Consider the following 15,311-nt stretch of genomic DNA (forward strand, 5'->3'; position numbering starts at 1 on the left):
AATTGGGTTGCCATTTCGAAATCGAATTGGATGACTGATTCAGCCTCAAATGCAATGGAAGAAGAAAAGAAATTATGGATATTTATAAGTGAGAATCACAAACAATAACACACTGTTGAGAATAGTCTTATTCAAATGATTATAGAGAAAAGAAGAATCAGAATATATTCTTACCCAATTGCTAGAAACAAAGCCGCATAGTATTCCCATAATCAGAATCAATTTACGCGCGCAAAGCTTTTGAAAAACGAATCTAAAACACCCTATTAAGCTGGAACAATCACACATGATAAGCTGGCAGTGTTTCTGTGAGCATGTTGGTGTGAAAGCTCCTGGAACGGCGAAGAGAACAGCTTTTTTGCCTTTTGTTAGGTCGGAAACTGTTATGGTTTGGACTTCGCCGGCGGGGTCGAGGTATGAGAAGGTGGATTCGGGAAGTTTGTCGCCGACGGAGATGGTGGCGGAGATTTTGGATGAAGTGGAAAATCGGAGAGGTTTTGGGTTGAAACGGTTGAGTTTGAGGGGGAGGGTAAAATTGGAAGAGAGGGTTTTGGTTTTGGGAGATAAGAGTGATGTGGTGGTGGAAGAAGAGAGGAGTCTAGAGAAAGAGAGAGATGTATCCATTGATGAGAATTTTGAGGTACAATCTAATAGTAAAAACCCTATTTTTTCTAAACAAACAGTGGCCCAATCAAGGAGAGTTCAGTATTTTGAAAACTGGATGATTTTTGGCTGAAATAGTTCTCGACGAATGGGTTTGCATTGTTAATATATAGGATATTTGCAATCGTGCAATCACTTGCAGCGCCATATCACATAGGAATCGCTAAGTGCTTACAAAACGGACTACTAAGCCGTAGTTGATGCCTTCTACTTTTAGTAAACAGATAATCATGCTGAAAAAGCCAAATAAAGTGACGAAATCGGCTCAGCGATCTCAAGTTGCCATATGTGCACCCAATCAAATCAGCACTAGAAGAAGTTGGGGAATGACAAAAATATTGTCAATAATTTTCATAGGTAACCAAGACCTCATAATATTCAAATTCCAATGATCACTTCCATCTAGCAAGTTTACCACAATACAACTTTATACATTGAGGCATGGTAAAAAAAAATTGTCAAGTAGCCTAGTAAATAGGCTCACATTAAGTGTGGAGATGCATATAATCAGGGGTTTGAATCTCAACCCCTTCGTAAAATTTCTCTGCAACTACCGACTGAGTTGGATTAACGTGATGAAGAATAGTAATATTTAAATCCAATATTGTCATTCCAAGATCAATACAATAATCACTCCAAACATGAACATTCGTACCATTGCCAATGGACCAATAATCAATGCTATCAAGATTTGGCCAAAGTTGAACCAAAGTCTTCCATAAGCTTGAATCAGCTTGCTTAATCACACAACATTATTCATGTGAAGATTCTCATACTTCGGTTTTAGCCATCACACCAGAGAATATCTTCCCCGTGCCGATAAATAGATCGAAATTAAGTATGAATTGAGATATTTTCTATTTAACATCTTAAAATACCATTTTAAAAACATCACGCTAACTAGTGCACCTGAGTTACTAGTTAAAGAAATAAACTTAAATAAAATAAGTAAATTTTGAATTGAAAATACCATTTGTTATATTTTGACTAAATTTACTACACAATTTTTTGGATATTTTTACTATATTTGGTTATTTAACTAGTGTGCTAGGGATTCCTTTAAACAAATATATAAGTTTCTAAAATATAGTTATTTTTAAAAATAAAATATTTAAAAAATAATAAAATAATGCTTTAAAATAATTTCTAAAGCCACAAAAAGGTAGTTAGTATTATTTTTTTCCTTAAACAAAACATTTTAAATTGCTTTTCTTTTTATAGAGAAAAAAAAATTAAACTAATAGAAATGAATTTGTCCAAGTGATAAACAAAAAATAAATAAATCCGTCACTATTAAGAGAGAAAATGTAAAAAGTAATTTTAGAGGGAACAATTAAAAATATCTCAATTTCTAACAAAAATAAATTAAAAATAATTATTCACGTCAAATCCAAATCCATGCTAGTAGTATTTTCTTGGGCAAATGATTGATTAATATCGGAAATGAATCATGTGCGGTCGAATTTTCAATGCAGTCATTTTATAGTTTTCTGATGATAATCGGACGGTTTAGATAAATACAGTTAATAAATACAGTTTTAAATTACAACCATCTGATCTTGATCGAGCGACTTTAAAGCAAGTGACCGCACGACTGCACCAAAAATTCTGGTCCATAATTATCTCCTCTTCTCAATCACCACATATTGTTGTTGTTGTTGTTGATGTTGTCTTTGGTCCTTCAACTAAACTGTCTGTCTGCCTATTTTCAATCAAAACCCCATAATGTCTTCTGTTTCATCTTCCTCTTTCTTCACACTTCCCTCTACATTCTCCAAATTCCAATTTTACCCTCTTCCACTCTCTTCTTTTTTTTCATCTTCTCGTCTTCTTTGTCGTGGAGGCTCCAACGTTCAACACGTGGCAAATGACCTCAACTTCTTCTTGCATGATGCTCTTGATGCTTCTGGAATCAACACTATCCACGCTAGAGTAAAAATTCACGTTTTCCTTCTCCAATTTTCATTTCTTTTATGTTTTATTACTTTAATTGAAATATGCAAGTTGTTTTGTTTGTTTTGAACTACAAGATTGAATATACAATAATCATAATTTTTCTGTGTTGTTGATTGATGAATGAGCAGGAAGCACGGGAGGGATTCTGCTCGCAAATTAAGAGATTAACTGATATTGAGAAAGAAACCAGTATTTGCATTAACAGGCATGTTGATTTGGGGAAAACAGCTCTTTATATAGCTGCTGAAGATGATTCTCTTGTATCACATTCATCGGTTCCACTTCCTGTTGATGATTTTGTTTCAAGATTAGACGATCTTTCAATGGACTATTGTCCTTACTACAACCCTCAATGTGATACATCTCCGGAGAAGTTTTTTGAGAGTATAGAGAGATTTTTGTATGTTCATAAGGTATGCAATTTTATTTCATACTGCGATGCCATTATTAACCACTAAAGGATTCTGAAATCTGAAGCATTATTTTAGGATGCGATGTTAAGTATCTTGCATAAGAAATGGAATCTCAAACTGATTAATAGCACGTCGTGAAGCACACACACACACGGAAATCGGATACAACACTAACAAATAGACACCGATACAAATTTAAGAAGATAGAAGTGGTTGAATTTAACTACATGTGTTGGTGTCAGACACTGAACACGCCTTCATTTTAGGTTCAAAATTACAATAACTGGTTGAATTTCAGCAACTTAGCTATATAAGTCAAATCTATGAATGAGAAAACTCAGAAATTGAGTTCTAACGAAATGTTCTGAAAAATGGTAGTTTTATTTTGTATAGTTTTAATATTTTCTATTTGCTCATTGTCACCAGTTTTAATGTGTTTGACTATAACCAAGATAGCATATTAGCATCCAAAAGAATGTGTAAATATACCATTTTGAAAGGTCTCATGTACTTAGTAGTTCATGCCGACGAAACTGAAAATGGAAGTGAAAGTAGACACCAATAATAATTAATGAAAATGAAAGTGATTGGATAGAACTCCTCAATTACATTACATGTGTCGGTGTTCGACACCAAACACACCTTTATTCTGAAATGTTGGTGCTACATAGCTCCTCGACCACGCTTGAACCATCTTAGTGCACGTGTGGATCACAATGAGTTGGATGAAACCGCAATGACACGATGATTTTGTTGAAATCTAAAGTGTAGTTTTTGTCAAAAATCAAAAGCACAACAGCATAACATGATTCTACAAAACTTGTGCCAGCTGGCCACAAAACTCGATAAACAGAATATGTACGTAATTACTAAATATAAAATGTATTTTCTAAGTATATTTTCATCAATTTTCACTACATGTAGATTTATTAACTATCTCCAATCTCTGACCACAACAGGGTTTCAGAAGAACCAGTGCCAATCTATTGGAGCCACAAGCACTCTATCTAAACTCGGTAATATATCTGTCATATTTAATTATTTTTCTATAATGAAATTTCTTAGGGTAAGTGAAGAAATTTGATAGATATAATCTAATGTATTGAGCAGGTTTTGACGCATCGTTCAGGATCACCTGCAATGCTGTCACTTATATACTCAGAAATTTTAAAAATGCTTCGTTTGTGGGGGCTTTTGTATTTTGATGCTGAAATCTTCTACCCTCATGATGTTCTTAATGTTCCAAAAGGCTATCATAAGCAGAAAAGCAAGGAATCAGACCAAGCACACATAATGACATCAGGGAACTTATTGGTTGAGGTAATATCCAATTACTTGATCTTCTTTCACTTCTACTACTTGGTATCGCCATTCTCATCTACTAGCATAAAAAAATTGTGTATATTTTTCTGAGTTTTAGAATAAAATGTGCATTTGTGCCATAAACTGAGTATAAGTCCTGCCACTCCGGCATTGTTGTCTAGTGACTCGTAACATTTGGATTGTGCCATGAACCGAGTAAACATTTGGATTTTGCCATGAACCGAGTAAATGTGCATTTTTTGCTTATATATTTGAGTCCGGAGTGATATTATATGAGAACGCAGTTTTCAAACCTTAGCTTCTCTGAGTTTGACACTTTTATAACGTATACTGCCATATTTAGCTGTTTTAGTTTCCCTTTAGTACTCATGTTAGCTTATATCTGCAGATCCTAAATAATCTGAAACACGCATTCTGGCCTTTTCACCATGATCATACAAAATCGTTATTCTTAAGGGCTGCGCACGCTGCTAACTGTGCTGACAGATCTGATTTTGTTGGAGAAAGGTATTTTATATAATAGCTTTCTTATCTTCTGTTTATTTAATGTAATTAGTTTGTATGAACTAGTCTTAATAAAGTTTCTCAACTGCAGTGGCTCTCAAATTGCATCAGCTAAGGCTGCTCAACATAGACTGGATCGAGGTGTTTGGACCACCGTACGCTTTGGCGACATGAGACGTTCACTGTCTGGTATGAATTTGTCTCTCCTTTTTCTCAATATTTTAAAGCCATGGTTAAACTTTCTGATATTTCGTGATGATCCCAAATATTTTGCACATTCTTTCAGCATGTGAACGCCTTATCCTCGTTACAAATGATGCAAATGAGCTACGAGATTACAGCATTCTTCTCTATCATTGCGGATTATACAATGAGTCGCTACAATACCTGAAGAAGTATCAAGAACTAAAGGTACTATAACCATCCTATACAACGCACAAATGACATGCTCTTTTTTCGCAATTGGATTTGGTGCAACAAGCCAACAACTGCATCACGCTGTTTCTTATCTCAAATGTCTGACTTCAAATCAACAACCGGGATCGTTTAAAGCTAATTTTAGTTTTATGTAATCTGAGTTGTCTAATCTCAAATTAACATCCGAGATTGCATACTACACGAAACAGCATCCACATACTACTGCTGACGGTCCATGTCCTTTTTAAACCAAATTAACTGAATGTGATGTGTGTCATTCATTTTTGCAGAACTCATCTACACAAGTGACTTCATCATCAGACTCTGAAAGAAGCACCGAAGAAGAAGATGCTGCTGTCGATAAACTGATGATGCGTTTGAATCTCATCCAGTTAGAACAAGGGTGGAGTCGTCCATCCGTTGCTAGAAATTTTCTTGGTAACAACTCTGATCCATGGTAGTTCCTCTTTCGTTTCGATTGGCACAACATCATAGAAGAATTTTGGTCAGCCCATAATTAAAATGAAAGTTGATAGCTGTTCACAATAGCTTGCAAGCTCTGCAATCAAACAATTGTAAATGTAGTTGCAACATCTGAAGTGAACGATCTTGGAATTCGGATCGGACTTTACTCGTCTTTCAATAGATTTGGAACGCCCGAGATTTTCCAATAAATGGAAAGACAACACAGATAGATTTAAAGTAAGATCATATATATACAAGGAGGAAAAAAAATTCTATAGCTATTGCCAGTGTTTCTGTAATTATGTAATTTTTACGTGTGATTTTCATGTAAATTATGTACCAGCTTTTATCTGACAAATGTATACACATTACAATACCTTTGAGATGCACCTAACTCAAACAATAAAGTAAAAAATAGTGACATATACTCCTAATTACCCTTGGTGTTAAACTCTTGGTTCATATTGTGCATTGCTATGTTTGGGGGATGAGTTTTTTAGGGAAAGGGAGCAGAATGCTTATTGCCCTTCAAAATTCAACTCCCAGACATACCCTAACCGAAGGTTTCATGTGTTCAACTGCCATGTAACTACTTATAACTACCTTCTTTCTTTCTTTTGCGATATTTACCTCAATATGATTACTAGGAGTAGATGATAGTGATTCTTATCTTGGTACGTCAATGTACAATTTTGATTACTAATATCTTTAATTGTCTATTAGTAAAAATTATAAAAGTTTAATATTTTGAAAATACTCATCAAAATAAATTGAACAAGATCTTATACGCTAATATTTACATTTATATATTATTAAAAAAAATACAGTCAAAATAATGTAAATGAACAGTACATTTTTTGTCAAACAGGGAATTATAATTAGTCACAGAGATAGTATAATATAGTTTTTCTTTTTTCTAAAGAGTTATGCATTCAATTTTTCAATTAATTTTTTTTTTTTTGCATTTTTCAATGCAATAGTTATATATTTTTTAGTTCTTTAACATATATTTCTAAGACGTACATTAACAAAACCTTAATTTAATTTAAGAACTTATCTGTTCAATTTTTAAAACACTAATCTATAAATCACTTTTTTTTTTTCTTTTATGGTGAATAATAGATAAATCATTCTTAGAGTGGTGGGATGAGAGATACACTTACTTAGGAACATCCATTTAGGCACAAGTTTTAGACGCGCGCACACATACAAATAAAAAAGAAAAATTATCATATCAATTCCACTTTAACTATTTTATCTTTATTTCTTATAAATTTTTTATGAATGTGCCTAAGAGATATAATTTGTGCTTGTACCTAAACTTTCTCGTGTGTTTTGATGGCATGGTACCCAATATTGAAAGGAAAAAAAAGTGTAAATAAATAAAGCTTAATTATGCCACATCATTGTCAGCCCAGTTGTCCAAACAAGAAAAAGAGGGCCAACTTTTATGCAGTGAGTGAGTGGAATGACTAATGAAGTACCAATGCTACGGCGTGATAGGGCCATAGTGCCTTATTTTCAGTTTCCAATAAGGCAAATCTATAGGGTACGACGGTAACTAGGTTATAGGGTAGGTTAGGCTGTGATATTGACCTATATAGACCTTCTATGATGCATTAGAATCTACTAGCTATTACTAGTGCCTACGTTTAGGTTGGTCCCACTTTTTCCATAAATAAAGGTTGGTCCCATACGGAGTATTTTACAACTCTTTTTTCATTACTACTATTATTACTCTTATTTAATTAAGCAAGCAATTGCATTATTTTAGAAATTTAGTTTTGATGTTTACCTAACCTTGTTTCCCAATTTACTAATCACATGAAATATTGGCACCGTTTGTCAACCATCAAATCTTAGTACGCTTTATTTGTTTATGGAATTCAACTTCATCATACTTGTGACTTAAGTGATGATTCTATTATTTAAATAAAATGAATACTCCTATATGTTAAAAAATTTAATATAAAAATATTCATCTTAAAAAATTCTACATTCAACTTTTGAATTGCTTAACAAATATTTTTGGGATACATATTAGCAAAACTCTCTTATTTTTTTCAAATTAGCAAATAGATGTAATTATTATATTTTCTATGTGTACTTTATAGCATAAACATTTATCATGATCATTATTTGTGTTTATATTTACGTAAGCTACTTTTTTTAGCAAAAGATAATATAAAGATGATTTTTTTTATATATGTTACGAATTATTTTTATAAGCTATATTAAAAAAATTATGAAAATAAGCTGAAATAAATTTATGAAAATTATCATAAATTATTTTTATAAATTCTTTCAAACTAAGAACTCGCAAAAATTATACGGATAAAAATAATTTCAAAATCCCCAAAGTATATTACATGAGAATTCCACATAGGTGATGCAAATGTAATAGTTAATACAAGTAGATTCATAAAGAATAAAGAAATATTATGTATATAACCCTTTATTTGTTTTAAGAGAAACTCAAAGAAGAGAGATGAGTTAAAAGTTCAAAAATCAGAGGAAATTTTTGAAAAATTCCATTAATTTCCTGGAAATGGCTATTATCGAAAAAGGCTAAGTCACCTTGTTTATTTTATGAGTGGTGCGTTCACCTTTCGAATCTATAGTTAAGTAATGTCATTTTGATAGGGATAGTGATTATTAGCACAATAAATTTTCTTGTAATGATTGCGTGTAGTAGTACATGTACTTTTTTCCTCCTGATGTGGATTAAGTACCTTTTGTACTGTTACCTCTTATTATTAATATATATATATATATATATATATATATATATATATATATATATATATATATATATATATATTTGCTGTTAAAAAAAATGATATGAGAAAATTAGGAAATTATATTATTGGGTTACTATTTAAGCGCTTAAAAAGTGCCCCGGGGACACTATTTAGCATTTTATGTTATAAAAAAGTGGATGCATGCATATGAGTTATTTACATTGTGGGGATGGAATAATGGTGTGTTGAGTCCATCCTACATGACATACATCATGCCATGTGACTTGTCTGCATGAAGATCAATAAGTGTTGAATGCTTAATATTTTACCACCAAGACTTTTATATGAGGTTTTGTCTAATATGCATGTCTTTATATTGCATGTTAGAAGCTACCTTCAAATGATTTATGTGTTTGATGGATTTGTAGATAGAGTTTTAGGACACCTAGAATAGTCACTCATAGGGCTTCATGGTTTTACAAGTAGAATTAGATAAACACATTATAAAAATTTCTCTTATAATTTTTAATTTTTTTAATAATGTTAGTTTTTTTTTTACGGACCTCCTTATAATTTCACTCTCTAAATCATTCACCGTAGTCACCAAATCATCCTTATAATTATAATTTCTTAAATTTTTATACTATTGACACTTAAAATATTCATATTTAATTATTTTTCAAAAAATAAATATGGAATAGAAAATGAGATTGAAGAAGAAAAATCTTTAGGATATGGAAGCAATAAGATTGAAGTAGAAAACACCACCAAATGAGTTAACTATAATGAGAAGCCTTATGTTTGAGTTCCCTCCAAATGGAAAGCCTATTTTGTTTTTTACTATTTGGAATGTCACTTTCTTCCATTTGCAACAAAACAGAAAGCCTAAAATGACGCTTCACTATAGTTGAATTCAAAACAAAAATCATGCAAAAGATAACCTAAGCCCTTACCTAGAAATGCAGGCACACAAATTTTGCTTGTGGGCAACCACATAACTTGTGGATATATTAATTACACCACTACCCTACCCTACACACTACATACTACACACTACTTAGTACTACTGTTCATCCAAGAATCTGTAACTGGACTTTCAGTGATCTGTAGCAGTAGATCCTAACTAGTACTAGTACTACCCAAAGCTTAAATAAAAGAAATAGACTGAATATTTATTTCATTCTCTGCAAAAATAACTCAAACCAAATGTATGGCCTAATATAATTCAAACAAAAAATCAAATTTAATATTTAGTTAGACTTTCCTAACCTCGCACCGAACTCTGGATGATTGGAGGCATTTCTTCTGAAAATCAGAGGGCTAACTAAAAAAAAAAGAAAAATCAAATTTAAGGATGTATGCATGTGTAAAGATCAATGTAAAAAAAATAAGACCGGCTGGCTTACCATTCTATTGAAAAAAAATTAAAAGGTTGAGAGTGGATTCCTTTCTTCAATGCATTCCACTGAGGTGACTAGGGAACCTTTTTTGTAAGAGACGCTCAGCTCAAGCCAACTTCTTTTAGTTTAGGTGGTGAGTTACACTTTTATAAACCAAAATGATAGTTCATCCTCTTCTTTTTTTTTCTTTTGAAAACTCGGTATTCGGTCCAAGGACCGACTAATACGTAAGGACCAATCTCACCGCCCACATGCAAATGCCACATTTAAAGTAAGATTTTTTTTAACTCTGTAATGCCCGAATTTACAGTCAACGGTCCCAATCCAGTCGCAAAGTACTGAAGCAGATATCAAGACAACAACTTGAAAACTCCAAAGCTTCATGAAACACGACGGCGATATACAGAACCTAAGATGCGAAATTGAACTAGTAGTTCGTAGTTGTTGATGGTGGCGACTGCTTACTCATCTCCATATGGGGTGTTTAAGGACCACCGATGTCGAAACAGTAACCTCCACACCGCCGCGGATGAAGTCAAGTAGAAACAATCTCAAGCCAACCACCCAGAAATGGATCCAACACCAACAACACATACTTTACCAAGCGACGGCGAACCAGAGAAACGGCGGAGGAGGAGGTTTAAACACACTAGATGATCGGACATTGAAGGAAAGGCACAAAACCGTTCCAACAGACACGAAACTGGTGGTGCGGTGGCAAATCTCATCACACATTAAGAGTAAAATAATTTTATAAAATAACATAACTTATCATTTTACTCAATACAAAATTAATTATATTTTAAATTTATATAAAGTAATTAAAACGCTTATAATTTATTTTATTTTTTTTTCACCACCAGTTTAATCTAGTCGAATCTGGTTGAGAACTTATGACTCTTTTTTTTCAACTTTTCTTTATTCAAATTCAAACCATATACTCCCTCCGTCGTAAGATGAGTGAGTCAGTTGACCGAGACACGCATGTCAATGCATAACTTTGACGACGAACCTAACAACATCTTATATATATTAATATTTATTTTTATTTATTAGTAGAAAAATATGATAAAGCAATATGTGTAAATAGTGTCTATATTCAAAATGGCTAGTTTATTTTGGGAAGGAAGGAGTAGTATACGGTCAAATAAATAAATCAAAACCATATATTATCATATTTTTTGCATCAAAAGAATGAAATCACAGTGTTCTGTTCTGTTCTGTTCTCATTCATTTCCCACTATATAAATCTCAAATCTCCATAAATTCTTCAACACTTCGATCAATAACATATAAAACAACCAATTAACTAATCATAAACCACACATCACAAAAACAAAAACCTCAAAATCTCAGAAAACAACTTGTAACTTGTTCCAATTCCAATGAGTATGTTAGGCCTTAGAGACCTAGTTCTCATAGCTCCATCCCCTTCCCTTCACCATCATCAACATCAACAACAAAATCAAAACCAACCCATTTCACATGATCACAATTCAAACCACTCTTTACCTTCATCAGCTTCATTAAGTGTTGGTTTTGGCATTTTTCCACTCCTAACAGCCACACCCTGCATGCCACAACAACAACCTCAAAACAATGATGTTCAAGAAAATCATAACCAAAACAACAATTTTTGGAACCTTAGGATGTGTCCTGAAGCAATGAACCTACCAAAAAAAGGAGTTATCAATGTTGATGATGAGAATCAAAACCATAACAACAATAGTAACAACAAGATGGTTTTGATGGAGAGTGAAGAAAATGGTGTTTATGGTTCTGAGTATAGAGTTTGTCATGATTGTGGTAATAGAGCTAAGAAAGATTGTGTTTTTAGAAGATGTAGGACTTGCTGTAAGGGAAGAGGTTATGATTGTAATACTCATTTGAAGAGTACTTGGATTCCTTCGACTCGTCGCCGGGAACGCGATGTGGAGATGGTTGATGGTGATGGTGAGGGTTGTTCTGGTGTTAAGAGAGCAAAAACTTTATTAGGGTCATCACAAAATGCTACTGCTACTTCTCATAGTTCAAACTCTAATGGCACTACTCCAAAAAGTTTTGCTACTAGCTCTTGTCATCAAGGTAGTTTCACTTTCTTTTCATCTTAATTTATCTTCCACTAGATATAATGTGTGTATGCTTGAAAGAACGGTGAGTTTAACAGAATCACGATTCACGATGACCTACTCGTGTATTTTGCAAATGTTGTAGTTTAGAACTTCAACAAAATCATGTGGTCACTCTGATTTCGTGAAACTTTTGATGAAATCACGGTGGGCCATTGTGGCTTTTGCAAAAACTATACTTTAAAATTTCAACAAAATCACGAAGGCACGGTGATTCTGCTAAACTCACTGTGATTCCAAATATGTATTCAGTCATGTCATTCTAGTATTTAATTTAGATGGCAGATTTGTATTCGAAGTTTGAATACAAATTGTCTGATTAAGATCAAATGACTAATTTTGTTCGACTAATAGAGTGAATTGTGTTGAATTAATTGCAGATGCTAGTTTCAAAGAGGCATTACCAGGTCATGTCAATGCACCAGCTGTATTCAGATGCCATAGAGTAACTGCTATTGGCAATGGTGAAGATGAATTTGCTTACTTAGCAACAGTTCATATTTGTGGCCATGTTTTCAAAGGGTTTCTCTATGATCATGGTTTTGATGGAAAAAATCCAATGCCTTGTGTTTCAGAACTGCAATTAGGAAGTGGAAAGAATGGTGAATGTTCTTCTGCACTTGGTGTTACAACAAATAATGCTTACCCTGCTTCTGCTAGTTAGCTCAAGATTTCTTAACAGGTACATAATTGAACTATGATTCAATTTAATGTAACGTCTTGTACCTCATTGGTTAATATATCTTATGCATTGGAATTTGATATTTTGCAAGTTTTTATGTGAAAAAAAAAATGCTAGTTGTTCATAGGTGCTTGTGGCAAACTGGCAATAGAGCGAGTCGGGGGGCCGAATTTTGCCCCCCTTGCAGTCGATCTCTAATGGATTGGAAAATAGATATATGTCCCCACCTCCAAGAGGATCGAGTTTTCCCGCCCGCCTCCGCCCCTGCCTGTATATATATTAAAAAAATAAATTTGAAAAAATTATATATATTATAATTACTAAAAAATTATGATTATCAGACAACGATAAAATAAAATAGTACAATTCAATTTTTTTACTAGGGGCGGGTTCGGGTTCGGGCAAGGTTGAGTAGGTATAGACACTCTCATTTTCGTTACAACTTTGAACATCGGAAAATATCTAAATCCAAAGACGCACTCGAGAAAAATTGGTTTTCCTGTCAAAGTCGGGATAGGTTAGAGTAGCTATAGGTTTAGGCTCAACTTTCATGCCTAGGTGAACATTGCACGTCTCTATGAAAATGCATCACCTCACATCTACCAAACCCGTATAATGTGTAAAAAGTAGTAACCACTATGTTGAGATGGTGAAAATTGACTATGGTATGGGGTGAATATGTAGGTAAATGTACTTTTTTTTTTGAAGAAGCTAAATTAATTCACTCAAATTGGTGTCAGAGAGAATCAAATCTCATACCTCAAGAGGAGCATATTCTCAGGTCCCAAGCTAATATCAATGCACATTTACTCTCTGTTCTTAGATTTTGGAATGAAATGAAATATACCCTATATGTATTATTTTATTGTATTATTGTCTAATAGTCACAATTTTACACTATGCATAAGATTGTTTCTACTATTAGATTAATTAATTTCATCATTAAATAAAATTAAATATGATGAGATTTATTATCTAATAATAAAAAGTAAACTTGTGATAATACAAGATTAATTTACTCATACACATTACACAAAATTCATTTTTTATTAAAGATATCAAAGGTGAAGTCTAAAGTGCATAAATAAGTAGTATTATTGGACTTATAGAGAAAGGGTAAAAGTAAAAGAACAGTTTAGAAGGGATTGAGGGTCACTTTAAAAATGTTACTTTGTAAAATCAAGGGACAAAACCATTAGAAAAAGTAGGAATGGTGCACTTCTCAATGTCCATTATATGAGTGTGTGTATTAATAAAATTCCACTACCTATTATATTCTCATAAGTGTGATATTTCCACTACCACATCCTAAACTTCCACATTTTAATTATCAACTTCTACTTAGTCTATATGTGTTGCTTAATTAAGGGGTAATTGATCATATGTATAATATTTTTTTATTTTCTTTTGGCCATTCCTTGCTATAATTCAATACTAGTATTAACTAGTTACCTAGCCCCTCCTAAAAAAAATAACTACTCCCTTCATTTCATTTCTATAATTCAAAAACTATCAACATAGGTGTAGGTAAAGGTTGTCACCATTTAACTGCAACATTTGTTTGATGGGATGTTTAAAATTCAGTTCATTTAATTCATATTTTGGTTGACTTCAAACTTTATGAAGGAAAAGACAACCACAATTATCTCTTGCAATGAAATATTTATCAAAATAACAATGCCTCTAAAATTTACTTATTGTCTATTACCTTTCATAAATGGAAATATTTCACCTAACATAACATCAATTTGTTTTTATCATGTAATTGGAAGAAGTGCATGCACTCCCAAGTTCTAAACATATTTGCTTAGTTTAGAAACCAATTCCTTGCCATATGCTTGTCTTAGTTTCCACATTTGTTATAAAGTGTCAAACATCTTGGAAAATATGACAATTGACTAAAGAAATGAAAAAATATTGGTAAGGAAACATTCTAATGTTTTAAAAACTTGACCAAATCATCTAGTTCAACCAATTAAACCAAGAACCAGACAGTTTGCCAAACAACTTAATCGTGGTTGTACCTCTACATTAAATCGGTTGAATTACAGTTGATTTAGTACGTTTTTAAATATTTTTTTATTTATTTACTTAATAATTATTTATTTATTTGTCAATTGATTCAACCATGGACGTTATATACCGGTTGAACCAATTGAACTATGATATAAAAGTCTTACTTTTTTAATATGAAGTTATTTATTTATTTATTTATTTATTTATTTAGTATTAGTCAATTGGTTCCACCATAGTTATACAAAGCTAGTTACAATTTGCTTATAGTACCTACTTAGAACTAACAATATCTAAACCTTTTGTATGCTAATTACAGGTGATGCATCAGTTTCAATTTCATGAACCAGCAAAGAATGGAAGTTTTATTATGCCGTTTTGTTGAGAAAAACTAACCATATATGCCAAGTGGTCTTTAATTATGTAAATTTATCCTCCAAAAATGTTCACATTGCTTACTTAAAGCTTTGAGGGTCCCTTTGTTAAACTAGATTAGGGACATTAATTATGTTGCAAAGATTTCATATCCAATGCTAAACTCAAGTTTACTTTAGACTCATGTCAATGTTAATGGAACATTTAAGGGTCTTAATCAGTAGAAAAGC

At 32.6% G+C, this 15,311-nt stretch overlaps 2 protein-coding genes across 3 annotated transcripts; both read left to right on the forward strand.

Annotated features, from left to right (window-relative positions):
• Positions 1–2,308: 2,308 nt before the first annotated feature.
• LOC123913283 lies at positions 2,309–6,100 on the forward strand. The gene is made up of 8 exons (XM_045963975.1): positions 2,309–2,595; positions 2,748–3,032; positions 3,992–4,048; positions 4,143–4,352; positions 4,744–4,862; positions 4,951–5,048; positions 5,146–5,270; positions 5,567–6,100. Exons 1-8 carry the CDS (start codon positions 2,389–2,391, stop codon positions 5,735–5,737), a joined length of 1,272 nt encoding a protein of 423 aa, XP_045819931.1. The 5' UTR covers positions 2,309–2,388; the 3' UTR covers positions 5,738–6,100.
• Positions 6,101–11,016: 4,916 nt separating this feature from the next.
• On the forward strand, positions 11,017–15,259 carry LOC123913284 (protein LATERAL ROOT PRIMORDIUM 1-like). 2 transcript variants are annotated; one of them, XM_045963977.1, is made up of 4 exons: positions 11,084–11,967; positions 12,392–12,475; positions 12,587–12,693; positions 15,026–15,259. In XM_045963977.1, exons 1-3 carry the CDS (start codon positions 11,268–11,270, stop codon positions 12,673–12,675), a joined length of 873 nt encoding a protein of 290 aa, XP_045819933.1. In that variant the 5' UTR covers positions 11,084–11,267; the 3' UTR covers positions 12,676–12,693; positions 15,026–15,259. The 2 variants fall into 2 exon arrangements, with proteins under 2 accessions (XP_045819932.1, XP_045819933.1); XM_045963976.1 differs by having other exon boundaries at positions 11,017–11,967; positions 12,392–12,693.
• The last annotated feature ends 52 nt before the right edge of the window (positions 15,260–15,311 follow it).

The sequence above is a fragment of the Trifolium pratense genome, linkage group LG3, assembly GCF_020283565.1.
Source record: "Trifolium pratense cultivar HEN17-A07 linkage group LG3, ARS_RC_1.1, whole genome shotgun sequence".
In the NCBI taxonomy this organism is placed as follows: domain Eukaryota; kingdom Viridiplantae; phylum Streptophyta; class Magnoliopsida; order Fabales; family Fabaceae; genus Trifolium; species Trifolium pratense.

What these genes read in the sequence shown, in the direction of transcription:
- LOC123913283 (XM_045963975.1), top strand. Translation starts at nt 2,389, where the DNA reads ATGTCTTCTGTTTCATCTTCCTCTTTCTTCACACTTCCCTCTACATTC. An exon ending in TCAACACTATCCACGCTAGA is followed by an intron (nt 2,596 to 2,747) that starts GTAAAAATTCAC and finishes ATGAATGAGCAG; the next exon opens with GAAGCACGGGAGGGATTCTG. An exon ending in AAGCACTCTATCTAAACTCG is followed by an intron (nt 4,049 to 4,142) that starts GTAATATATCTG and finishes TGTATTGAGCAG; the next exon opens with GTTTTGACGCATCGTTCAGG.
- LOC123913284 (XM_045963976.1), top strand. Translation starts at nt 11,268, where the DNA reads ATGAGTATGTTAGGCCTTAGAGACCTAGTTCTCATAGCTCCATCCCCT. An exon ending in TACTAGCTCTTGTCATCAAG is followed by an intron (nt 11,968 to 12,391) that starts GTAGTTTCACTT and finishes AATTAATTGCAG; the next exon opens with ATGCTAGTTTCAAAGAGGCA.